Genomic DNA, 27,139 nt, shown 5'->3' with positions numbered 1-27,139 from the left:
TGGGCTGCATGGATCTATTCTACATAGGCATTAAATGACATCTGGATGTGGCCATTTTAAAAACTGACCAGGTGACAAAAGAAAACTAAAACGCATATGTCTGCTTCAAAACCCAAAACTTAAAAAAAAAAAAGAGAATTACAACAGTTTATGGTATGCAGAGATGAACCTCATGCTGATTTTCAAAAATGCAAGGAAATTGAAGCATTGCAGAAGAATATGTCTGGCACAAAAACTTACAGGCATATCTATATACCTGATCATTCTTTGAAAGGAAATTCAAAGATAAGTGCACAAAGGGTTGTTACAAACACCCTGTCTGTACATTCTGGGTGACATAAAGCAAAGGACTTACTTGAAGTGGTTCCTTTTTCAACATGATTATATCTTTTAGAAAAGCAACTAAACCCAATTATAAAATATCCAGTAGAAGACAGTATATCACAGCATGGGTTAGTTTTGTTAGTCACTCTTAGCATTAAAAAATAAGTGTATCTTAAATCTAGTATAAAAGCGCTATTCTTGAGTTTCAAGTCTCTAAAATTTGTAATACATTTCTATACTGTGTTTACAAGCTCTGTATTGCTGTCACCAAAATTCTGATTTCTTTGTACTTCCACACTGGCACCAGTCACTCATTTAATCTTTATTTTGGTAATCAAATAAAGTTCTCTTGACATGAGCTCACAGTAAGATAAACCTTCTGATCCATTAATCATTCTTGTTACTCTGTCCTGAATATTCCAAACTATGAAAAACTTGCCTTGTAGACTTAACAACAATACATAATATTCCAAAGAAACACAGATATAGGTAACTTAATCTAACCGTTATCACTTAAGATTCCTCTGTATATATGTATTCAGGAATTGAAATTGCTCCTTTTCGCCTGTATTCCTATACATATGCATATTCAACAGATTATTCAACATGACTCCCATAGTATTTTTAGGGTTCCTGCTTCTCTTCCCCCCAGTCTAAATCCTTGCACTTTTAGTGCAAATAATGAAAAATAGTGCAAATAGTGAAACACATTATTTATGTTACAATTGCTATTAAATAGCCATTATGAAAGAATCAGGAATCTGAGACGTTAATACTGCGTATTGCTACATCTACACCCATCAAGGCAGAAATAATTTCCTTCTGCAATTTAAACTTCTTTAAAAACTCCTTATTCTACAGTGGCTGAAAAAACTAACCTTCAAAAATTTCACCAAGGAAAGTTAATACTAGTCCATTGGGACAGGAGACATTCAAGCTTCGGAAAGTAAGAGCATCTGAAATGACTTGTGTTTGGGAAGCTGGTTCTTCTATTTCCACCTACAGAGTGAAACATGAATTAGTTTTATTCCATTTGAAAAGACTTAAGAAAAAATTATATTATATATACATATATCAGATTTATCAAAACATTTCAAAAAAGTACTTTCTATCAGCCATTTATAACACGTTGAGAATGTATGGATTCTGAAGGGGAAACCTTACCTGATTTTTTTTTGATTATGCTATCTTATTTCATTCCTCTTCATTAACCCTTTAAGAAAATTTTTCATAACTTTATTAATTTTGCTGAGTCATTATGCTACCTTGTGCATGGTGTCAGGAAGATATGACAATACATGGATAACATGAAGTGGAAGACCATAACAGAACAGCACTGTATAATTGTGAACAGCACCTATAATTACTAAAAGAGCATGAAAGATAAGTAGAGCAGTACTTCCAGTCTGCTGGAAATATGGTAGATGAGAAGAGGACAAGAGGAACACTTGACAATCAAAAGGTGTAATTCTCTTTGTACTGCTTTGTAGTGGAAACCATCCTGATAAACAGAAAAGATGAGGATGACTTAAGGAATGTCTGAAGACACTACAACATTTGGGAAATATACAGCAGTGGATCCTTTGATGATATCTCCTCAGAAACGTATGTGACAATGAGCTACTCTATGCCAGTCCTAAGATGAAATTATTTTTTTTGCAGACAGGTAACAGAGAGAACTAGTCCTGGTATTATCCCGTATTCTTGATTTATAGGAAAAGAAATATAGAGGAAAAATAGAAAAAAATGGCAGATATTTTGCCCTATCATTTTAGATAAAGGATACTGTATATTTTATAGCTACTTTACATATTACTGGGTAATTAAGGCTATCCTCATTACCCTAAGATCACAGGCACAGGAGTCATAAGGAAGACAATGAAGAAAAAGGTAGAAGTAAACCTCAGTTGTCATCTACTTCTCCTTTTCTAATAGTAAACAAACAAACAAACAAAAAACTCAAGTATAACTATATCAAAATATCAAGTATAACTATACAGTTTGAGAAAACCTACCTATTGTAAAAATTTCCAGGGCTAGACATTTCCTCGTTTCCCTGGGCAATCTATTCCAAGTGCTTTACCTTGTTTAGCCTTACTGAGACTTTCCTCTTGGTTAGCCTGAATCTCTCTTGCAAAAAATTAAGTTTATTTCTGATAATTCGTATAACCATTTCTGGTTATATGGGCTAACATAAGAGATGATGTTGTCCATTTAGCTCTTTAGAGCAGGCTGTTCTGTCTCTAAGCTCTGGATCAAAGAAACCCAAACCAAGTCTTTTAACCGTTCCTCACTGGTCAAGTTTTCTAGACCTCTTACTGTTCCTGGTGCTTTCCTTAGAATTCTGCAGCATGGCCAGTATTTTTCTTGCAGTGCATTATCCATAACTGGAAACAGCACTGCAACTGAGGCTTTACCAGCCCCGAATGGAAGAATAATTTCACATATTTAGCAGGCTATTCTCCTGTTTATTCTCCTCAATATGGTGTTTGCCCTTCTCACAGCAAGATGGCATTGTTGACTTACGTATAGCTTGTGATCCTTTTCAACTCCCAGATCTTTTTCTGCATAACTGTTATTGATGGAACGGTCATCCATTCTGTTGATATATTATTTATGCGCAATTGTAGAACCTAATACATTTTCTTACTGAACTGCATCCTATTTTCTGGATGATGTCCATGTGAATTTGTCAACTTTACCTCAGATCTTGTCCTCTAAAATACCTGCAGACTCACATAGCTGGTGCTGTATGCACTAGCAAATGAATATTGATTTTTTTTTAGTTTTTATTAAAACACAAAAAATTACTGAAGACATTCTAAATGAAATCATAAATAGCCTCTTGGAAGAAGAGGAGGACCTTCAAGATGTCCTCATGACAGAATTTTAATGATAAAGGAATTTATGCAGGTTTTTTTTGGTACCATACAATTGCTGTATGTTATGCTGAGTGCTGTTTGGCAAATCCCTGCACCACTTTCAATGCACATGCTTTATAAATACCTAGATAAACTTGTGAAAATTGGCTCAGTAGCATTTTTTGTGGATATGGACAGAACCCATGTTGAAACAAGAGACACAGCATCACCTCATTCACTGGGTACCACAGAGCAGCATAGCTATGTCATGTCAGAGAGTCTTCCAAGGACATTCTCAGTACCTGTCCATTCTTATCTTTATTACTACCTTTTCCTCTCATTTTCTGTTCACTGGAAGCTATTTCCTGTTTCAAATCTATCTATTGCAGTTAACCCTTCATTTCCACGTTGCCTATTCCACCACTTTGAACAGCTTTGCCTAGCTCAGTTAACATAACTATGATAAGCTGGCAACTCTTTAAGGATGTTTTTCTTAGCGTATACGAACTGTCCATCTGCCTGTATAAGAAAGCGATCCGGGAGGGCAGAAAACCAGGATGGCTGTGCAAGGACCTGCTGGTCAAACTGAGGAGCAAGAAGGAAATGCACAGGCAGTGGAAGCAGGGACATATGGCCTGGGAAGAGTACAGGGATGCTGTTCGGATGTGCAGGGATGGGATCATGAAAGCCAAGGCACAGATGGAACTGAGCTTGGTAAGTGACGCAAAGAATAACAAGAAGGGATTCTGTAGGTATGTTGGCCAGAAAGAAAAGGCTGAGGAGAGTGTGCCCCCTCTGATAAACAAGAAGGGAGTTCTCACAGAACTCTATGAAAGATGTTCAAGATCAAATGTTATGCTCTTCTAATGCACATGGCCATGTAATTTCTGTATTACTCTGTGATAAGTATTCCATAACAGAAATTCAGAATCTGTTTTTGAAATGCCATCCATCCTTTCCAAAGGCCTGTCCTGTGACAGAAATAACTTCAGCCATAGACAAAAACAGCTTCCTCAAGTTGCTGGTCCCTGGCTAATGATCAGCTGGAAAGACCAAATTGCAAAGAAGGCTTTTGCAAAACTCTCCACTAATTAGGCTAACTGCTGGGTGTTGTGCTTGGGTCATAACAACCCCATGGAGCTGAACATGCTTGTGGAAGAGCAGCTATAAAGGTGCCCAGCAGAAAAGAACCTGAGGTTTTGGCAGACAATTAGCTGAAAATGAGACAGCAGTGTACCCACGTGGCCCAGAAAGCCAATAGTATCCTGGCCTAAATCAGAAATATTGTGAACAGTGGGACTAGGGAAGTAATTGCTCCTCTGTACTTGGCACTGGTGAGACCGCACCTTGAGTAGTACTATGTTCAGTTTTGGACCCCTTACTACAAGAATGGTACTGAGTTGCTGAAATGCATTCAGAGAAAAGCAAAAAAGCTGGTGAAGGTGTTGCAGGAAGCACGGCCGAAAGCACGACAGACACCAGTAGAGTCAGATCATGCTCCATTTTATTGCCCGAATAGCCTAACTTTTATAGAGAACTTAACAGGGGTGGACAGTGTTTCACACAAGATTATTGGTCAAAAGCACTCAGACAAACAGCTACAAGAAAACAACCCCACCTGCAAGAAAACAACCCCCTTGTGATTAGCAGTCACATAGACCTTGTCCTTGAGGCCAGCTACTGGTAACAATATTTTCCTGAATTCCTCAATTGGGCGATGTGGGAACACTGTCATGGGAACTTCTCATAGTTGCCCTGGTAGCTTGGTTTGCTCAGCTACAGCAAGCCATGGGATTTTTGCTGTTTCAAGAAATCCCTCAACAGTGAAGGGACTAGAAAACAAGACATATGAGGAATGGCCAAGGGAACCAGGGTTGTTTAGAGAAAGGGAGGCTCAGGGGAGACCTCGTTGTTTTCTGACAACTACATGAAAGGAGGTTGTCGTGGGGTGGGTATCAGTCTCTTTTCTTAGATGACAAGTAATAGGATATGAGAAAATAGTCTCAAGTTGCCTGAGGGGAGGGTTAGATTGGGTATCAGGAAGAATTTATTCACTGAAAGAGTGGTTAGGCATTGGAACAGGCTGCTTAGGGAAGTGGTGGAGTCACCATTAAGACATGTGTGAACACGGTGTTTGGGGACACGGTTTAGCGGTAGACTTGGTAACGTTATGTTGATGGTTGGACTTGATGATATTAAGGGTCTAAATGATTCTATGACTCCAATTTGGTTCGGTAAAGACTTTCCAGTACAGGTTGTGGAAAGCACAGAGAAGCTTTCTTATTTGGTTAAACTAAAAATTAATTTCTAGAGCAGTTCTAGTCAGTGAGAATGTAACAGGCTTAACTGTAAAGCCAAAGTCAATAAAACGTGGATTATGGAAGACTCACTGTTCTACATCATGGAGTCTTAAAGGATACCTTCATTAACGACTGCCAATATTTATACCCAGGAGCAATTGGAAGAGTAAAACATATCCTTAAAAGCACCATAAATTATTAGGAATTTGTTAAGGCACATCGCAAAGCCCTCTGAGACGAATATATTTGTCTATTACATAAGCTTCTGTATTTAAATTTTGGTTCATTTCTTTTCTGTGTTAGTTGGATAATGTCTGCTCTCTCACCTTTCCTTCTTCTTGTTTTACGTGGGTGTCTGGTGGTGGAGAGCTTACTCTGCTATGGTTTGCTTTTGTAGATGGCAGAGATTTTCCTGGTTTTTGTTTGACTGACTTATCTTTTTTTCCTGAAGCTGATGTAGTAGAAGGAAGAACAGTCGGAGTATGAACAGAAGGGATGTTCAGAACTGTTGCTAAGACAGGATCTGTTTCATCATCTAAAAAAGGGAAAAGAAATATGTTAATGCAATTAAGTTTCATAAATGTAGTTTATCACATTCTATTTTTGATATTTTGCACACTAAATTTTACCTTTGAAATAATAAACTCAGTGGAATAAGACAGAAGGACTGAATATATGAAATTATTTGGAAAATCTCTCCACAGATGGAATATTGTCAATCTAAAAGAAATCTTGAAACTTGTTTCCAATAGCTTGTCATTGGTCTCAAAAATAGAAAATACAGCTTTGTTTTTCTCTTTTACCTCCAGAATACTTATATATGTGGAGACATTTTGAGTCTAGCATCTAGGATAAGGTCACTGTTATTATGCTTTATCACAGGCTGATGGAGCATGGACTGACTCCAGCAGTTTTGGACTCCATAGCTCTATTTTGCTAAAATGATTCAGAAAGATTCTGTTGCTGAGTCTTTCTCAATTCTTAAGTCAGTCATTAGGGCAGCCTGCTAAGCATGCTGACAGGAAGTACTCATGTTGCCTTCCAAAACACTGACTTGAAAATAATATTAATATAAAATAAGATTTTCTGTAACACATTTTTTGTTTCAATGAACAAATATTTCTCCTTAATCTGAAAAACCCAGTCAGATGTAACCCTAATCCTTTTTTTTTTTTTTGACACATTTTTTTAATCACCTCCTCTTGCGTGAGAAGGCAGCTTAAGTCCCAAGACTACAATTCATGGAATAGCACCTTGTTTTCCATCCAGATAATTCAGGCAATTGAATTCCTGTCTGTTTTGGAAAATTTGTTACCCCAGATGGAGCTATTTATTATCCATATCTTAACCACATTCATAGAGATAAAGGACTGAAAATGCCAATAAGCAAAACATGATCCTCAGAAAACAGCTTTTTTTTTTTTTTTTAAATAAATAAATAAATAAATACAGCAAGCTTGATTTGCTTAGTAGTTTCTGAAAGTATGAAGTTTAATGACAAGTCAGTGAAGTTTAATGACAAGTCAGTCATTGCAAGAGTGTCTTTAGGAAGACTTTCAAAAATCCATTTTATAAACTCCTTTTGATTAAATTACTTTTTAATTTTGCTTCTTCCAATGTTTTCTAATTTGAAAACTAATAAATTAGGCAAAGAAAAGTTAACTAACTCATTGACAAACTGCAAGCCAAATTGCATTCAGACAAAGGGGAAAGAAATGCTTACAGAAGTGTGCTAATAAAACCATTCCAGTATGAACTCACTGCATTTTCTGTAATGCAAATGAAGTGTTAATATATCTTCAGCTGAAGAACATAAAATTTAGGCTCAACTGCTACCGTATTTATGGTTTCCAGAAAGGTTTTGGCTTAGATGCTTTTTGCATCTAAGATAAGAAAATGCAGAGCCCACATCAAAAATAAAATTCTAAACTACTAGAAAGGCTGTCTGTGTGTTCTGGAACATCTGTCTTATAAATGATTCTGGATTTATGGGAACAGCAAAGGTGACACAAAAATTAACAATCATCTAGAAACTATTATCAGGTGATAAAGTCATAATTAGAAGCCCTTGGAAAACAAGCCTTCCACCTCAGGTTTTAAGCTAAGCCTCAGTTTTTGTGATGGTGCCAGCATTAGGGAAATGCACCAGTATCTCAATACATTCATGACCTTTAGCTGATAGGAAAATTTAGATCAGCATAAGGATTTTTGAAGTCCTCATTTTCATTAGCTGATACGTGGCTGACACACACATCTGATGCTTTGTTAGGTGGCTCTGTTTTCAGGTGCTGAAATTTATGCTGTGTGACTTTTATGGTTCACTGGAAGTCTGAGGAAAGACGAACAAATCTGTTTTATTTGTAACATGCCAGAAATAAGTTCTCAAATAATTATATGAAATTGGAAAGTTTAAAATTCTCCATGGCAGCCATTGTGATGCACATTTATTAGACAGCATGACCGTTTAATAAAAAAGCAGTAGTACTGACCTACAGATGGCTAATGAGCAGAAACAGCTGACCAATAAGCTTTGGACAAAAGTAATTCTCTACCAAGAAGCAGGATAGGTGACATGAAGGACTCAGGCAACTGACCTTTAAAATCATCTGTGAACATGATATATCCTTTCAGGTTTGTCTAAATACCCATGTGAACACCGCAAATTAGGTATAAGCAAGCTCTTACATTTAGTGAGGGCACTGTCAAGCATGATAGGTGGAGCATGATCAATTTCAGATGACACTTTCCAGAGTGCTGAATTTAGGAATAAAAGCTGTTATAGGCTCTCAGCCCCTAAGGAAATTTCACCTACTCTTTTACTATGGTTGCCCTGAAAAATACGAATGCATTGTCTGAGGGTAACAAAGACAGAATAGGTTGTTGTAACTGAGGGAAAGTGTCTTTAGAAGTCTTGAGAATGATGGGAAATTCCAGAAGACTGTCAGAGCAAGGAAGGTTTCTTTCCTGCTGAAAACAAAATCAGATCTCCAGCACTCGGAGATGTGCTCTCAGGATTTCATCCAGGCACAAAGACAGATGCAAAGGTTATATAATATCCTGATGTGAAAGTCCCACAAGTGCTCAAGCAGTACATCACAAAGTGATGAGAAGCTTACTCCTAAGTCAAAAGTTAGATTTTGCTCATGCTAGAGAAAACAATTCAGAACTTAAAAGTTTGTTTAACTTAAACATCATTAAAATTCAACCAAGAAATAAAAAAGATGCATAAAGCTGACAAACAATCTGGGGATTTTTGACATCTTAACTTCAAAAAAGGAATATGGTAGATATAAAATGAGAAAAACAAGAAGAACAGAGAGAATTATAGAGGTTCCAGAAAATGATTCAGTAACGCAATTTAACCAATCCATGGGGAGAAACTATAGATTATGTGGCATACCATTCTACATTAGGGATGGATAGTGTATATGAATAGCCTAAGCCAGAGTTTTTCTGGTTAGAATTTTTTTGAGCACTTATAATACAAATGCCCACAGGGGAACGTAGGCATAAGCAAATGATTGTAGAAAAACTGCAAACCGTCATAGCATACCAGCCAGTCAGAAGTGATGCAGTAAAGCTCAACATGGCAAGGATTATTCTAGTGTAGAACAGGTTGCTTATGGTATATGTGAAAAAAAACTGAACATCACCAGCTGACAAGTAGGTGTTTAGACACATCTCATGCCAAAATACATGAGTTTTCATAGTCAACTACATTGTGGATGCTATCTTTGCTCAAGTTTAAGAATTTCTTTTTTAGTAATTAATTTGAAAAATGTATTTGAATAATCAAAACTGAGTGTATAGTTGAATGGTTTACTATGGTACACACAAAGATGCATTCAATTAAATGTTTTGATATTTTAAGAGCTGAAAAATGCTGGGATCATTTTCTGATCAGAGGAGGGTTTCACTTTTATTCATATGATGGTTTCAGTGGCCTTTCAAATGTAATGGAAACAAAAAGCTCTTGGTAAAAGCAGACGCTATTTTCACTGTGGTTTTTTGAAGCAATTGCTTCCAGTTGGTGAATGTGTTTATTGAAAGGCTGAGAGAAATCCCTCATTATGACTGCACAACTGTAGCCTAGAGTCCAACTCCTAACATAAAATGAAAGTTCCATAATCACCTATATGAGTTAACAAAAATATTATTTCTTGGAAAACCAAGAAGACTCCTCAGCAAATCACATTTTCTTTGGCTCAAATTAACTGGCTGATTTTGCTGGACTACTTAATAACAATACTTTCAAGTTTCTCATTGCACTGCTCTATTTTCACAGTAAGTAAAAAATGCATGGAGACCTCCCTCCATTTTGAAATCTGAATCACAGAATATTCTTGACAATGTAATCTCATCTCAAGCCTTGCTGAAAATTCCCCACCATGTAGTAACAGCTGCTAAGAAAGGCAAAATTGCATGCAACAAATTATTGAATAAGGGGTGTATGGAAAGAAAAAAAAAAAAAAAGAAGAAAAATAATTCCCCCTATGGTTCTCAAATATCCTCTTCTATTTGCTTACTTTACCTGCTGTCTTCCCTGTAGGTCCATAACAGCTCAGGGACAGCTGGATTCCATTTTCTAAGGTGGCTGAAAAAGATCCAAACTTGCTCACAGCTTTCTTTTGATTCTTCATTTTTCCTTTAAAAAAAAATAATTTTACAGATAGCAACACATACAAGAACCACCTGACCTGCAAACCAATGACTGGTGCGAACAGTGGCACCTTAAGGTGGATGACTAACCCATAAAATAAATAAATACAGGATGGAAAATGCTTTATAAGGGTGATACCTGTGGTGCATTGCCTGTCATTCCACTCATACAGTAGTGTATGAAAGTCAGTTTTGTATAATGTACCTGTGGCCTTCCATTTACAAATAGCATTCTAATTAGCTATGTCTGTAAGAACAGGTTTAATAGCAACATGGAGTGAAAAGTCTTTTTTAATTTAAACAGCGGAAGAACCAAGTTCTAGAGTCAGGTTTCCTGTTTCTCTCCCGTACTGGCTGACAAGAATGTTAAACTGCTCATTTCTATCACATGGGGGACTGCTGTTTACACAGAAATGAAGCCTCCCACTGGTGCCAAATGACTACAAGTTGCTTCAGATGTTAACACATTGTGATTGAAAGTACCATCTGACAGACCCCGGAATGACACAGGACCACTTTCAGAAGGGCAGACAAGAAATATCTCATCTGTGGAAGGGATGCAAATTTTCTATTCATCCAACCTACTACTTTGTCAATGGTGGCAGCTGCTGCCAAATAGAGGAGCAGGAACAGGATGCTTTCTAACACTGAAGGATAAAAGAACTAACACATCTACTGAAAGTTATACTTTTCCAACACTCTTCAGCTCTGCATGAGCAATCCCACAGTGCTTTTAGCAAATATATACACATATTGTTACAAAACACTTTCCTTCCTGGAACCACCCTCGGCTGGGTTCAGAAAGGATTTGGATTCAATACTCGTATCAGTTAGCAACATGGCAACCAGCAACAGATACTGCTGAACTGCAGAAAGGATGCTTCCACACCAAACGTTTTGAGGAGGCAATAATTCTACAGCCATATGATCTGCAAAAGGAGATCCAGTTCAAAGGGGAAACTCTTCCCTTTCCAGGGAAATTTATTCTGGGCATAGTATACAAAATTCAGTTTGCATTCTCTTAGGCTTTCCCACGCCACATTAAGATCAGGAGTCTACTACTAAAGAAGAGAATTCTTCTCTTACGGAATAGTGGATCTGTTCAGTGATTTCCCTGCCTCAGAGAGTGCTTTGCACCTGTTGTCCTGCACTGTGCTTACTTCTATACCATTATAAGTTCTCTACATGATGCTTAAGTCAGAAAACTGCATTATTATTTAGTCCTGTTTTTTTTTTTTTTTAATGACTGGGTCCTCCTCCGATCTCAGATACAAAGAGCTGTCTCCCCACGTAAGTTAATATTCCACACAACACAGTCCACAAGGGTGAGGACAGAGGCAGAAGTGCCCAGTCTTTGCCATCTCCTGACTCAGAGGGTACAAAGACCAAAGACTCTTTCAACTCCAACTTGTTGGAGCTGTTCTTGATCTGCAAGTTTCCAAGATTCCCCAACAGATTATTTCAATTGTCTGTCTACTGAAAAAAATATTTCTACATCTTCTTTGGACTTCTGATCTGGACAGTGAATTGTAAAAGAGATGGTACTGGCCAGAAAAATGCACATTCACTCTTTTTTTCTTTTCTTTTTTTTTTTTTTTTTTTTTTTTTTTTATGAATGTTACTAATAGCTAAGCATTTCACTTACACCTTATGGCGGAAAACAAACCCTTACATTCACAGAGATTCTGATGTATTTGTAATTTTGAATGATGCCTAATAACATAAATTCCTGCCCACGTTCTTCATTTGAAATTATGCATCTATTTGGAGCAACACTGATCTTATTCACCCTCTGTAATTAGGAATTTATTTCATGTTAGCTGATAAGGTTTGCATCCAACTACTAAATACGTCAAACTATTAATTCTTTATATCAGTGATGTCAAACCACTAACCTGATGTAATTTTATGTTCATCATTATTTTCTTGCACTTCAATTTCTGTTAAGTTTTTCTTGGGATCTGTGATATGAATGAAGAAATTGTGGTTGTCCTTTATCACTTTCAACTTCACCAAGGTTAGACCTGCAAAGCAACGGAATACTATTATTTCTCCCACCAGGCTTCAGAACTGACCTCTGTTCCCAAAAAGCTTGCACATGCAACTACAAGGTACACGAAAAAGAAAATTGCTCAGAACTGGATTCAATTGCTTACTATTGGCAAAGATGACAAAATTAAAGTTATCTGAGTTTAGATTGTCTGACTAAAAATTCAGAAGACTTCCTGACAATGAGATCTGAAAGGCTGCAAAATAAACCTGTTACTTAGAAATGCTGCATTTGACTGCACAAATTATTGGGACACACATTCTTGGAATATCTTGCACTGGTTGCCATTGAAGATATAAATATGAACAGATTTTTCATTTCTAATTTTTGATACTTTATCTATCAATTGCTAACCTACTATAGCAAAATGTAAACTTTAGCAGTAATAGAGTCTAATATGGAATTATATGGTATGCTCACTATGTCTTTAACAGAATTTCTACCGCTGAGATGTCAAAAAGCATGTATGGATAAAGAAACTATGTCATCAGTTATTAACAGAGTTAAAGGAAAGCATAAAGAGCAGAAGACTCACCTTTTACAAACTCTATCTTCTCTACTTGAATCTGTCCTCCATCAGATGGGAAAAGATAGTGATTGATTCCCAATACTTGAATGAGACTCTCCCCCATGTTGTAGCCAAGAAACTGGAAAAACAAATTTTAGACTATGGGTAAATGAGAAAGGCAGAAGTTGTGAAAGAGGTAAATGAAGGACAGATCATTACAACAGTATTTTTCTGAACATTTTTTTTTAGACATTTAACTACTGTTATTATTACTTTAGCAAAAATATTGCATGTTATTTGTATATCCAAATAGTACCTTGGTTACTAACTGAAGTAACTTGTTCTACAAGAGTGCAGAATCTGGTCATTCAGTGGTATGGAGCCACCAGTGGAAATGAAGAGCAGCAGTCTGGTGGCTTAACATTTAATGAGAGGGAAAGAAAAATTCTGGACAAGTGCAAAGAGACAAAGTCCAATGCCATGAGATTTGTACATCATGAACAGGACAGGTAAAGATTCAGATTTTCAGCTTCTAAGATTTTGGATTTCAGACACTGTAAACCTGATTCTTAGATTGCTCTGCCTTCTAACCAACCACAAATTGGCAAAACTTAGTTAAGCATGCTCAGGCAAGTTCAGACTAGGAAGTTACATATCTCTGAGTTTGAAGCTCATACTCAAGCAAGTTTAGACTAAAATATATTGACACAAGCAAGTCACTTCATTTGCAGTGCACAACCATTGTCTACATCTGTAAAATGGGATTTTGTGTCACAAAGGAACTCTATTGTACCTTATTTACATTCCTTAATTTGAAAGAGATGTGGATAATGAAAGTAGAAGCTGGGTACAGAAGTACTTCCATGAATATGGATCTCCTGTTTTCATAGCTTTATCCCCAGAAAACTTCAAGGAGAAGTAGGATATTATCCATAACTGTCATTTCCTGGTACTGAAATAATGAATAGCTTTTGGGACATCCAGTCTAGTATCTATGAAGATTTGCTTTGCAAGTCTATAGTTTCATGGTGTGTAGTGAGAAGGAAATGACAGGATGATGGTCTTGGATGCAAGTCTTAATGTAAAAAAGCAAATATAAATCAGTGCAAACTGCCTAAAAATTGTTTGGATACAATAGTGAAGAGTTCCCCTGGTAAGGAATATCCCTCTGTTAGCGTAACAGGCAGAACATCTTGCATTAACTCACTCCAAGAACATGAAATTCGAAAGAGGAAATGGAAGAAACAGTGAATTCCTTTCACTTGATTTCCAATGTGGACAGCCAAAACTTCAGTTAGGTCTAGCAATGCCCAAGTAAGTGAATCGTAACAGGTCTCTATTGTTCCTTTTTTCTACCCACTCCCATGAAAGCCACATCTTCAGGCAAAATTCATTCCATGAATATATTGTCCATGGTCACAAAACCATGATCAACTTATCTTTGTGTTACCTTTTGCCATATATATTAAAAAACATCCAAGTTAATTAAATAGTCTTGTGTAGGATAGTCATAAATGTCAGAAACTGCTTTTCAAAACTTTTAGGAAATGATCCGCTGCTAAAATGATGGAATTAAACAGGATGTCATTAGGCTTAATTTGCGCCGAACTCTAGTTTCACAACAGATAATAGCTTTACTGTAATCTTGACTATATATAAATAGCTGACACTCTCCTAATGTGGTGCAACAATATGATTCCTTACCTTATACACTTTCTCAGGATGTGTTTCTGGGATGCTGGGATCCTCCTCAGGTTCAGGGGCTTTTGCTGTCTCATCTTCAAGTTTCTCTTTGGAAGATTTCTTATTGGAACCTTCACTTTCTACACATATTGCTGTCTCCTGTCTTTTCTTTTTACCACTCAAATTTTCTTTTTTTGCTTTTTTTTCTTCCTTAATTCGTTCTTCCTCTTGTAATCGATTCTGTTCCTCCTTCCAAGCCTAAATTAAATTTTAGAGTTCAAATTACTGTGGTTCTCTTTCTATTTCACAGTATTTCATACATGCATGCTGAAAAGAGTATCGGTAAACAAACTCAAAAGAACATTGGTTCTTTTGGTCTTCTAAATTACTCACATTTTTCAAACTTGTCTATAGTTTTACAATATTACATACTCTATTTTGCATAAAATAACTGACTCATTTAAGTCACAGGATCAGTCATTCTTGACATTAGGAGACATATAGAACTACTATTTGTATCTTACACATTCAGTCATAAGTGAATTATTTGTTTTGTTGTTCACTCGTCCACAATGCTTATGACCACATCAGAACACATCACTGCATTAATTTATTCCCAAAGTGTAACTGTGAGATAAACTGATCTCATTCTTTTACAGAAAGAAGAATGAGGTATCAAGACCAGAATTACCAATTTGTATCAGAAAGACAACATGAGATATCTGACATTTTCCAGTATACTAAAGCACTGAAATCACTGTGGAAGAAACAGTAAGCATTCACAAGTATAAGATAGGCATTAGCCTAACTTGAGCTATACCTGCTCAAGTTGTGTATCCAGGAATTGGCTAACACCATTTCATATCTACATTCCAGTGTTAGTACTTGAAGTGCAGAGCACTACACATTGTAAGAAAGATGAGATATAGTAAAATAAAAATAAAAAAAATCAGGGGAGTACATTAGTTAAGCTAGATCTGTGTAGTGTAATGGATAGGGCCAAGTCTATATAAGTCTAAAGCTTATAAGAACAAAAGCTTATCTTTCTGGCAAATCAGTGTTATGTAACCCATTTCAGAAACATACATATTTTTGCCTCACCTTAAGAGAGCCTTCTCTAATAAAAGGATTTTTTTCATTGCTGGATTGAGATTCTGGAATAGTCTCCATTATGCTCTCAGGTCTTGATGTGCTGTCTGTGAGACAAGAAAGGGGAATAAGTACAGTCATAAATATGTAAAAATTGAATAATAAAAAAAAAAAGAATGGAAAAATAAATAAAAAGTAGTGTGAGTACATAAATACACATATTAGTAAATAGTAAAATACGTATGTATAAAAGTAGACTAAAGCAAATGTTAAATTATTTAACTATGAAAAAAATTAACTCTATCCTAGCCAAAAGCAGGACACATAGCTAGATGGGTACAAGTTATGATATAAAAGTTGAAAGCGTCCTTTTGGTTTCCAAACTATTTACAGAAGCATTAAGTAGGTTAAGAAATTACAATCCTATTTTTGGAAATGGTAATTTTTAGTTCTAGAAGGTTTCAAGTATATTCTCAAAGCAGGTGAATAAAGCAAAGACTAAATAACAAATCATTGTTAATTCAATTTAAATACACAAATAGAGAATTTGGACAAGAGTTCTCTTTTGTGAAAATGTATTTTCAGATTCTGTTGCCTGCTCAAAATTTATTGTATAAATGGCTTACAATTTTCACTATCCAAAATGTTGCTTGTAACTAAAGTTTGCTCTCCAGGCTAGTAAATTCCAGTTTCCAGTTTTAGCTTCTAGTTCACAGCTTCTCACATGCTGCCCTTTTAAAAATGATTTTTTCTGAACAGTGATGCCAACTTCAACTACTGATCATCTTTACATATGGTCAGTCATCTAAACAGAGATTCATATTTGTTTGTAATCCTTAGAGTAACTCTATTAAATAACTACAAGTACTGTAAATGTATATTTACGTTAAGAGCCTCAGTTTGCAGAATGAAGGATGATGCAGAATATTTAAACACGTGAATTTAATTAATTTTGAAACATGTTTTTGTCTATATAGATGACAAGACAAGGTTAACTTATGAAAAATATATGGGATTCTACTCTGAATAGCTTTGAGTCTCAATACTTAATTTTGAAGAATAAATTTTCTACAATAAAACAGAAAGATACCCACTTGTGGCGCTCTTAGGGAAGCCATTTTTTTTGACAGCACATTCAGAAAATTCAGAAGGTCCTTCTGCAGTGCCTTCTGCCAGTTTAAGAGCCTCTACTTCCCTAGCTATCTTCTCTTCTTGGTATTTGACTTCTTCTTCTTTCACCCAGTCTTCAATCGAGTTGGCTACCAGCTCAAGATAGTTCCTGAAAAGCACAATATTTATCTATTTCCACTCATATGATTTCAGGTCAAACAAAATCACTTGGCTTCTCAGTTTCTTATACAAATATTATTCAGTAACTGTTGAGAGAAGGATTGTGTTTGACAGGGTTTCTTTCATTTTTCTTTTTTCTTTTTAAAAGAAGGTATTTTTGCTTGGATGATATTAATCTCTTTTATGTTTGGGATTTTGTTTCTCTTTTCTGCAAAGAGATACTAGAAACTTGTTTTCTAAAGAATGCCTGCCATCAGTGAAAACCCATAAATCGGAAAACATGTAGACATTCAGTTTAAGAAATGTTGAGACCAATTCTGCTCTTCACTATTCAGTCAATATTGAACAGTCACTTGGATGACTTATTTTCTTAGTAGCTCTTGATTTATATTGTCTTTTAGCATACACTTCATTTGTTTTTTTCATCAACTAAGGAGGTGCTATTCTATTTAATTTATAGCTCTTCTCTATCAGTATGACTGGAAAGGCATTTGGAAATTGTCACCTAAAACCAGATTAGTGAATCAATGCACTGTAGCCTGGCATAAATTAAGAATATTGATAATTAACAGCTGAAGTCAGCACTGAATGATAAACTGATCCAGAGTTTGCAGCTGGCATCTGTATTTGCATTATCTCATCTTCCAGTGGTATCTGAAACAACTACTAAAATAGTTCATTGTGGACAACTGCTTAGAAGGTAGGATGAAGGCTGAAAGTCATATATGCAGTTGCCACTCTTTATTTGGAGGGTTACCATAATTCTTCAATGTAAGACTCTTCACATGTGCAAAAGTAAAAGGGGCTAGTATAGAGTGCATGAGATTCAGTTGTTGCACCTTCATGTTTTTCATTTATAAATTCAATATGATTCAACTGTGTTCAAATGCTCTGTATGCATCTTCAGTTTTTGTTTGTGAACATGTAGGCAGCACAAGCAATTCTTGACCTCATGACAGTTTCAAATTTCTTACTGTAGCATTACACTTTAAGGTCACAAGATTTAATAAGTATGTTATCTACATAGGCTGGAGATGTACACAGTTTGTATACACCTTAAAGATACCCTAGCCTCTCCTACCTCCTGCAACGTGTGTGGAGCCTGCTTTGAGGTACTTGCATGGAGAAACTGTTTATCAAGTATTCAGTAAGGACAAGACAACTCTGTATATGAAGAAAAGTGAATGAGGTAGAAAAACAAAGATGTTGAAAACAAAAGGCAAAACTAGTCTGGATCTACAGTTGCCAGTACTGGAATAACTTGAAGATGAATATATGTTATAAATAAAAATGAGATTATTCGCATGGAAAATATTCTAGGGCAATGAAACAGTCATTCAAAGTCAAAAATACACATTCTATTAATATGTATTCTGATGTCACTACTGCCAATGTCTGAGTCAGAATCATTTCTCAGAAAGGATTATTTTTTCCAGTAACTTGTGTAATGTGTTTACTATGAAACAGTAAACAAGTGTCATTAAGATTGAATTTGAGAAAAAGAATAGTTATGATAATGTTGGAAGTCAATTGGCTTCCTGATAGAGTGGTCAGTTCTATCCAAAATCAAAATGTCTTGTACATATGTACCATTGTAGGCATACGCACCTATGCCTTTGGACCCTGTTTGTAAGTAGCATCCACTGGATTTCACAGGTAGCCTCCTACTGCCTACCCTTTGAAAGGCACAATTCCTACACTTTTGGATGTTCTACATGATGAACTACAGGACTTGATGTCCATAGAGAAGAAGGAAACATTAACTGGAATCTCCAGGAGCAAAACCAACTCTAAATCAAGTTGCTGCAACATAAGAAGTTTAATTTCTGTCTTGCAAGAGAATTTTCCGTAACAGGACCCACTTGTATCAAACTTGTAGTCATTTCTCAAGTAAGCAGGTAACAGGAGTATATTCTGGACAGCAGCTATGAAAAAAAACCCTATGAAGTGGGAATCTGGTCTGTAAGACGTCACAATAAAAAAGCATCAAGTAAACAAACACCATAACAAAGAGATAGTCAAGTACCCTTCCTGTGGTGAAAGCGTGACTCTTAAATATAACCCCAAATTTAGAATAATAGTAATTTTAATAAAATGTAAATTTATGAATAGTTATTAAACTCATCAGGAGCCAACAGTTAAGTCTAAGTATAATGCATAATTATTAATATAATTATTAACACAAGCAGTACATTCATATAAATTATAGAATATAAATTAATATAATATTAATATAATTAATATAATGTAATACTTAGTATAATTAAATTATAAATATAAATTAAAAATACTTTTATAATATAAGCATAAAGGTAAAATATCACTATCACCGAAACTACATTAATAAGTAGAGTTTATGTACGTGTGTGTGGCAACTCAAGATCTGAAAGCTAATGCAGGCAACAGCATGAAGCACTTCAGGTATTTAAAGGCTGTCTTTCACAGAAGTGTTATGTTGCTTGGATACATACACTAACAAATATTTATGATACTTTGTCTAGAAATCTGAAATGATCTTTAGAAAAAAGTTGAATAAGGTCAGAAAACGTGCTCATTATTTTGCAGAGAAAAGGCAGGTATAGATGCCACATAACTGGATCAAATGAGAGCCTATAGCTCCTCACAGATACTAAGTAAGATAGAGAGCACTCATGGTGAATATTTCTCCAAAAGAACAGTAAAACCAAACCTTCTGGTTAGCTCTTACGCCAGTTTCTTTAGAAATGCCTTTCTGCTTTGAAACAGAATGCTGTGAAGTGTCAGTGAACAAAGCTGGCATGCCCCATGGAGAAGCTATATTTAATGTCTAAGCCTTGTTTTCAGTATATCTGGAAGAATAATAATAAGAAAATATATAGCTAGAAAAGCCTCAACAGAATTATAATTCATCTGCCAGAGAGCATGCGTCATTCCTTCTTTGGATGCAAAATCATTTAATTTTTGTTTTGCAGGATTCAAGAGCTCTTCCCATCTTGCAACTAGCCTTGAATTGACTATTTCAATGCCCTTTCAACATGAGCTGCCAAATTGTTTTAGGACCCCACAGATGAAGAGTTATTTTTTCAAGGATAATTGCTTCCTGAGGAGGTCTTGGTCATCATTATCTGCTTCTACGGATAACACAACAGTAGGTCATTAGGATGAGGTTATTCATGTAAACACCAAGTAACGTTAGATATATTAGGGAATGTAACCTGGTCTCCAGTGTCATTTCAGAAAAGCATGGGTCTCTGATGGTCTCAGATCTGCTCACCCTGTGCAGACATCTCAGACACAGGCAGCTAAACTGGCATCAGGTGTTTATGTTTAGGAACTTGAACCAGAGCATAGGGTATAGGAAAGATATCTAAAGAAGGGTAGGAATAGTTGGTAAAGTAAACAGGTCAAGGATCCACCAATATTATTTTGTGCAATGGACTTCATTTGGCACTACTGACTATCTGTCTGTGTCTATCTGAATGTAGGACCTGCATTTACTTTAACATACGATCTTTCATTATCTTTGGGGTACATTGCAACTGTTAAATACATGGGAGAAAAAAAAAAAAAAAAAAAAAAAAAAAAAGACTGTCCAGACAGACCAGACATTTACTGGATTTAATGGAACAACCACAAAACAGCCATCATTTTCTCCAAGAAAATTCCAGTTTCTGCTGGTAAATCTCTCCTGACTCGGGTCTCAGTCACTGCTAATCACTACAGCCTCATTTCATAGCAAATAATTTAAGTGCAAATGACTAGAAAGCTGAGACTGACACACAGAGTTCCTTGACTGAGAGCAAATATATGAAACATGATACAAAATATGTTTTGAGGAAGACATATTTTGCCTATTTAGCATTGAAGCCTATTAAAATATATAGGTATGCACAAAAATTTATGTTAAGATTCCAGTATTCTGGTAAATAGGACACCTCACTCAGAAAGCGATGCTTGCTGACAGATTTGTGAAAAAAAGCTTGTCCACTGGATAAGTTGCTTGTAACTCTAGTTGCTAAATCAAATCTAATTAAATCACAATGTACCACTGTGATGAAGTTAAAGCTAGCTCAGATAACTCTCCATGACATCATTGCCTTTATACAAATCAGTACATGGACACATGTGGACACATACTCTACCTGTGATCAATAAGTTGGAATAGCAGTTGGATATACATCATCGTGTATCCTGCTGCTTCAGTGCAAAAATGCATTCCAAAATAAACAAGTCCACTGGCAAAAGCTCAAATAATAGCACACCAAGCACTTTCATAATTCTTACTGGTGAGCAGATAGTGGCAAAAAATTAAGAAGAATGTGATATTATTAGAAAAAAAAATCTAATATTGACAAAGGGTCTCTAGCTTTTCTTGAAAGTTTTTCCATGACAATACATAATTTATGTAAACATAGTTGAAAAAAAAAAGATAAATATTTAGACAGTTTCCTTTTTGACATCCTCCACCTCAGCATCATTTTCTTGATGTGCATATCCACAATATGACTTTGTGTGTATGTATTATCATATTTTTATAGTATGTGATAAGCCGTTACATACGCAGTTACTGCATGGTTCTCCTCTGAATAGCTTTGTCTCATCAGAATTACTTTGATATAGTACTGCTCTCCACCTGCATGACTTGCTTTATTATAAATATAGTTACATCACGGTATCTTTTCATTACAAAGCTTTGTTCCAAGTATGGCCATGCAGACTTTAATTGAAAATGACTGTGAATGAGATAAGAATAATAAAATTACCTGAATCCAACATTAGAGTGTAATGCAACATCCCAAGTCTCTTGGCACGAACGATACTGATTCATAGGATTGTGAAGAACCATTAGTAAAGAGTTATCTTGGGTATGATAAAAGCAATCAATACATCTGTACTCTTGGGTTGCAGTATACAGAACCTGAAAAGCAAAGAAACAAAGGTACATCCTCCCTATATACAGTAGTATGTGCAGATGGTACACAGCAAAGCTTTTAGCTGGTACTTCTGAGGTACACTGGAACTTCTCTCTTCCTTCAGGATGTACACAAAGCATTTGGATTCTAGCAATTTGAAGTGTTCGGGTATGTGGAAACTGAACTCCTTTACTATCCGTATTGAGAATAGGTACTCGGTATCCTCCACTTCTGAGACTGACCATGAATGAAAAATATCAGCTAAAGAATAAAATTATTGTTTATATCTATTTAAGATTTAAAAACAAGTGTTTAGATAGATAATGAATAACAGCAGAACAATTGTGTAGCAGGTAGAGAAAAACAAACTAACTTCTGTTAAGTTAGTTTGGTATCCAATTTGCTAAGTTATGACCTGTACATTTTTGAGATTTACTGTGTCCTTTATTATTCCACTCTGTTCTGGACAGTCCATCACTTTCAGTGTTTACATTGTTTGCAGGCTGTAACTTATTTTTTAGTTACAGCCAGAAGAAAGTTTTCTTTCAAACCATCATTTTTACAGAAATATTGAACTGAAGTAAAACTGAAGTAATACTATAACAAGAAGTATGATTTAAATATGAAAATCTCATTACCAGCTGGTTGTAAGAATTGTGCTTAGATGTGACATTTAGTATAGGAAATAAAGAAATATTATTACCAAAATATTGTTGTTTTCTGTTGCAGTTATTTTATATCAGTATTTTTTGGCTAGATTCATTAATTATTGACAGTTCAGTTAGTATTAGCTATTTACCTTGCATAAGAAGGAATTCCTGAAATCTGTGACCAGACATGCAGTGATGCCAAAGTGGTGCTGAAACAGCAGCCTTTCCTCAACGCTTGTATAGCATGTGTGAGGATCAAAAACGAATTGAAGGATGTGAAGCTCAAGGCAGCTCAGAGCTTACATCTCTCCCAAGAGAATGCCTATCACCTTATGCCATCTATACCTGAACTTATCTTTCATATTTGTTTTTCTGTCTCACCACAAGAAGAATTTTGGCCTTTAGCTTGCAAGATTTCTATAAATGAACCTTGTAGCCCTGAGATGGTGAAGCATGATTATGACAAAATTTTCTATTTGCCCATAAAACATATGCTGAATATGTACTTGCAAAGTATGCTGCTACATACAGTGGACTAATGAATCCCATAACTGTCATGGAGGAACCCCTCTAAGGGTAAGATCATTTTTTTTTCCATCATGCATTGAGTTAAAAGACTCATATGAAAAAGAACAGCTGCAGTGCCGCCAAACCACAAAATAAAAAACAAGTACAAACTTCAGTTTCTTGTTTGAAATTTAAAGCAGCTGAAGAACAATTTGTTTTGGTGAAAATGCATCAGGGATAAAACCGAACCAATTCCACTACTAATTCTTTGTGAAGCATTCTGAGGCATGACTGTATCTATAATGCTGTCAGTTCACAGATACCTGAAGAAGAACACGGGGTTGAAAATACTCGGCAAAACTCCAGTCTGTCAGACAACGCTTCTGAATCTTTTTTATTTCTTCTAAGTTTGCTTCTAGGCCATTATTTTCCAGACTCACCTCAAAATACAGCAAAACAAAATAATGAATATCAACATTTCAGTGTCAATTGTATCAAGTTAACTGTGATCTGTTGTCTTAGTAGACAGCATCCCATGTTGCATCACAGTTAATTGCATAATGCTGCACATGTGTAGAGCCGTATGGCAATATTTAATAAAAAACACAATTGCTCCCAAAGGTTTGTGCTTTTGTTTTTTCTTTATGGCAAACATAAGTCAACTATTTTTATTATTAGGTTATATGTTTTTGAGTGCTGTAAGTAATTATGAATATTTAGACAGGTCCTATGAAGTAATCTTAAAATTGCTATATTTATCCAGGGCTGTATGGCAGGCAGGTGTTTTTAAAGAAGCCAAACTACACAGTCTATTAGTTTGACAGTTTGGCAATTTCTCTCAAACTCTCATCCAAGTATTTGACCCCTGGTATTCAATGAAACCAGTGTTGCCATTAGTAGCTTCACCAAGCCCCATCACCTTAGAATTCAAAGAAAGTGATTGCACAGTACTTAAAAGTTATGTCACTATTTTCTAAACATCACAAAATTGACATTCTCATGCAGCATTGCAAAGGAATCCACATCAACATTTCCCAGCATTGAACAACATTTTCTGTTGTTTCATACTATAGAGCACAGTTTAGTCCGCTCATCAATCACACTTGCCAGATCAGAAGAAAAAAAATCCATTTCTTTGTTCAAAACAGGATCAGCCAGACAATCTCTTCCATCCTTATCATCTGTTTCTGCATGTCCTGAAAATTGAAAGCAGAATTTTAAAATTGCTCCAGAAATTCCAGCCCTTAACACTAAGATCAGAGTTCTGCAATTTCTTTCAGCCTCCTCAATGAGACTGTCATCAAGTTGAAGCTTTCTTTTCTGACACTAGTAAGCTAAATATATGATACACCTCTCCCACACTTTGAAATCCATGTACAACAAGTGGCAAACTGTTCAGTGAAAAAAAAAAAAAAAGAACTCTTTGTAAGTTCCACTCAAATTTTCCTCTTGATCTGTCCTGTGATGGCCTTGCATGGTCAAAAAGATTAAAAATACTCTAAGTGTCCTCAAGATTCTAACAAGAAGAACCATTTTTCTGCTTACTACCTGAGAAACTATAGGTATTCCTTTGCACAGATTAAATAAATAAGAGGTAAAATACATTACTTTGATATTACAATTTTTGAAAAATGTGTTTTTTAAACTTTTCAGAATCATTGGATTTACAGAGTTCTATTAGCTACTGACAGATTACATCTGTCAAGGATCTAACTAGTAATTCTGATGACTGATAAACTATCAGTATTACAATGGGCACCTGATATGAATAGATATTTTTAAGGAGATTTTTACTTCTATATTCTCATTCTGTCTCTTTCTGAAATAATTTCATTTCAATAGAATTCTTTATGCCCTGGGTTAGGGCACAAGTCACTAATATTTGATCGAAATTCATACATACAAGAAAAAATCTATTCCTGAGAGAAAATACTCCTGGAAGTATTTGTTCATAAATGGTTCATGAACAGCTCAGCTTCCAGACTGGTTCTCTGCATTTATCTAAATGTATCTTTAGGCTATGATTCTCTGGGAAATTACATCTGTTTACTGACTGCCTTTAGAAGACTAAAGAAATCCAAGAGCAATTTTCTCTTCTTGGTATCTGTCTTTGTGCAGCAGAAGTGTTGAAATGTTGACAGCTGTGTTTGCAACTACAATATTTAGTGTTGTGTTTAGCAAAAAAAGAAAATAAACACCAAAAAATGTTCTCAAACTTCAGAAAAGAGGCAGATAAGAAGGATTCATTTTGTCTGCTCCAACATTGTAAGGAAAGGATCCCATCTAAGCTGATTGCTTAAATAACCTTTCTCTTTCCCCTGGTCACGAAAAGGGCCTAGATAATTAGCCTTGGCTAGATGCTTACTTTTACACAGATTAAGTTAGGCTAGGTATAACATTCATTCTGTATATACAGTTTTTGTAAAATTTCTCTTTTGCAGAACTCTCAGGTTCATTTTTTCCTGTATCTTTGCTGCAAAAGGAAGTTTTAACAAAAACCTGAACATACACTTCATTTTAAATAAGTTGCAAGCTCTACTAGCTTGGAACTTGGAACCGTCAGTTCTCCCATATGTTAGCCTTATTTGCTGGTCTTACTTTCTTTGACACAAAATAAATATGGTTCTTCTTCTAAATTGGGCCTAAAATTTTGAATATAAAAACTCCATGCTGAATTTACTTGCATGTGAAAGAAGAGGAACTCCTGGAAGATAAAAATGCAGTAAAAGATATGTATACGTGTAATTACCAAGAATAACACTTTTTTTTTTTTTTTTACCTTTCAGCTTTTTATATCATCTTCTAGAGTAAGGTATATATATTTTCCACTCCTCTTACTTGTTCACTGGTAATCATCTAATTAACCTTATATATCATTTTGATTTTACTTTGTTGATGCTACTAAGGTAGTAAAAATTCAGCTGCCATTATAACTTATAAGAACTTGCATTCAGAGAGGTATTAAAGCATGTTTTCAGTTATTTTGTCTCTAAAATGTATTTGATGTCACAAGCAATTAAACAGTTTTACAGTACATATTTTTCTACACATACCATTTCAAAGAGTTGCTTAAATCATCTGTTTAATGTTGTCATACAAAAATATCTAGTTTTTGTCTTTATGCAGTATTCCTATGTCGATAGTCAATGTGCACACTATGCAATATTTAATATTTGGTGATTTGTACAAGGAAGAAAAATCACTGCCTTGTAACAGCAAACGATATGGTAAAATAAATAGCAGATTTAAATTCTTCAGGAGTAACATAAATAGAGAGGTTTTTACCAGAGCCTCTTGGTGATTTCTCATTAAGCTTCGTTTCCATAAGGAAGAGTTGTCTCAGCTGTCTTGCAAACCTGGCTGGGTTATCCCAGGGGATATAAGACACTTCAGAATCACCTCCAACCATAGATCCAGAGCTCTCCAGGAGACCAGAGTCACTCAGCCCAGTCAGCCTCAGGCTTTCAAAAGTAAACACTCTGAAGGCTCTTTCTACTTCAGCCCAACTCAGAAGTTCTATAAAAGAATTACAATCATTAACTGAAAATGTTCTTATGGCTCAGCAGAAGATAAATAGAAGACTATGCAAGCATATTGTTCTTGGCAACTCTGCAAAAGCCAAGAACAATTTCCTTAATGGTATTGGATCAAATTATGTCAGCTACTTTTTACACTGCATTCAAAGTTGAATGTTTCCAAATTGCAAAATGATATGCCTAACTATTAATCCATCTTAAATGAAGTGCTTCCTACATCTGAATACGTACTGGCTCATTAACTTTATACAAATTATGTTGATTTTAAAGTACCGAGTAAGCTTTACCAAACCAGTTAACAACTAGTTATTTTCAGCTTTAGCTCATGAAAAGGCTTCTATTATCATTATATATATATATATATATATATATATTTTTTTTTTTTAATCTGTAGCTTTTCAAACAAAGAACCAAGTGATTTTTTTTCCTCTTCAGACAACATGTTACACAAAATTTGCATAGAAGCATGCAAGGTGCAAAGGCAATAACAAATGCTATTTATGGTTATTTGCATTGGTGTCCATACACATTGATAATTATGACAGGAACTGAACTTTAAGACAGGTAGTTCTGTCCCCAAATCATATGCAGTGTATCTTCAATTTGAAACATTTTCTCTTTGGTGGAGTTAAACATTGAATATCTTGAAAATGTTGGCTATCTTGAGCGAAGTTAACAGTTGGGAGAATTTGGTAGTATAGTATGGTCCAGTGAAGACCATCAAATTTGATATCCACCAGCTGGCAAACTACAGCAATACGGAATACCTTAATAGGTAAGACACACCTTC

General features: G+C 35.5%; 1 protein-coding gene across 1 annotated transcript in view; it reads right to left on the bottom strand.

Annotated features, from left to right (window-relative positions):
- SPAG17 (sperm associated antigen 17) overlaps window positions 1-27,139 on the bottom strand; it is a 110,807-nt gene that overhangs the window by 38,371 nt on the left and 45,297 nt on the right. The window contains exons 14-26 of the mRNA XM_032191733.1: window positions 26,099-26,329; window positions 23,882-24,009; window positions 23,137-23,253; window positions 21,507-21,661; window positions 16,569-16,753; window positions 15,487-15,581; window positions 14,407-14,643; window positions 12,730-12,841; window positions 12,040-12,168; window positions 10,017-10,130; window positions 5,812-6,020; window positions 1,203-1,323; window positions 750-763 (exon numbers count right to left, since the gene is read on the bottom strand). Coding sequence (XP_032047624.1) covers window positions 750-763; window positions 1,203-1,323; window positions 5,812-6,020; window positions 10,017-10,130; window positions 12,040-12,168; window positions 12,730-12,841; window positions 14,407-14,643; window positions 15,487-15,581; window positions 16,569-16,753; window positions 21,507-21,661; window positions 23,137-23,253; window positions 23,882-24,009; window positions 26,099-26,329 — 1,847 coding nt within the window. The remainder of the gene's footprint in view (window positions 1-749; window positions 764-1,202; window positions 1,324-5,811; window positions 6,021-10,016; window positions 10,131-12,039; window positions 12,169-12,729; window positions 12,842-14,406; window positions 14,644-15,486; window positions 15,582-16,568; window positions 16,754-21,506; window positions 21,662-23,136; window positions 23,254-23,881; window positions 24,010-26,098; window positions 26,330-27,139) is intronic.

The sequence above is a fragment of the Aythya fuligula genome, chromosome 1, assembly GCF_009819795.1.
Source record: "Aythya fuligula isolate bAytFul2 chromosome 1, bAytFul2.pri, whole genome shotgun sequence".
NCBI lineage: Eukaryota > Metazoa > Chordata > Aves > Anseriformes > Anatidae > Aythya > Aythya fuligula.
This window is presented reverse-complemented; position numbering and strand designations above follow the sequence as displayed.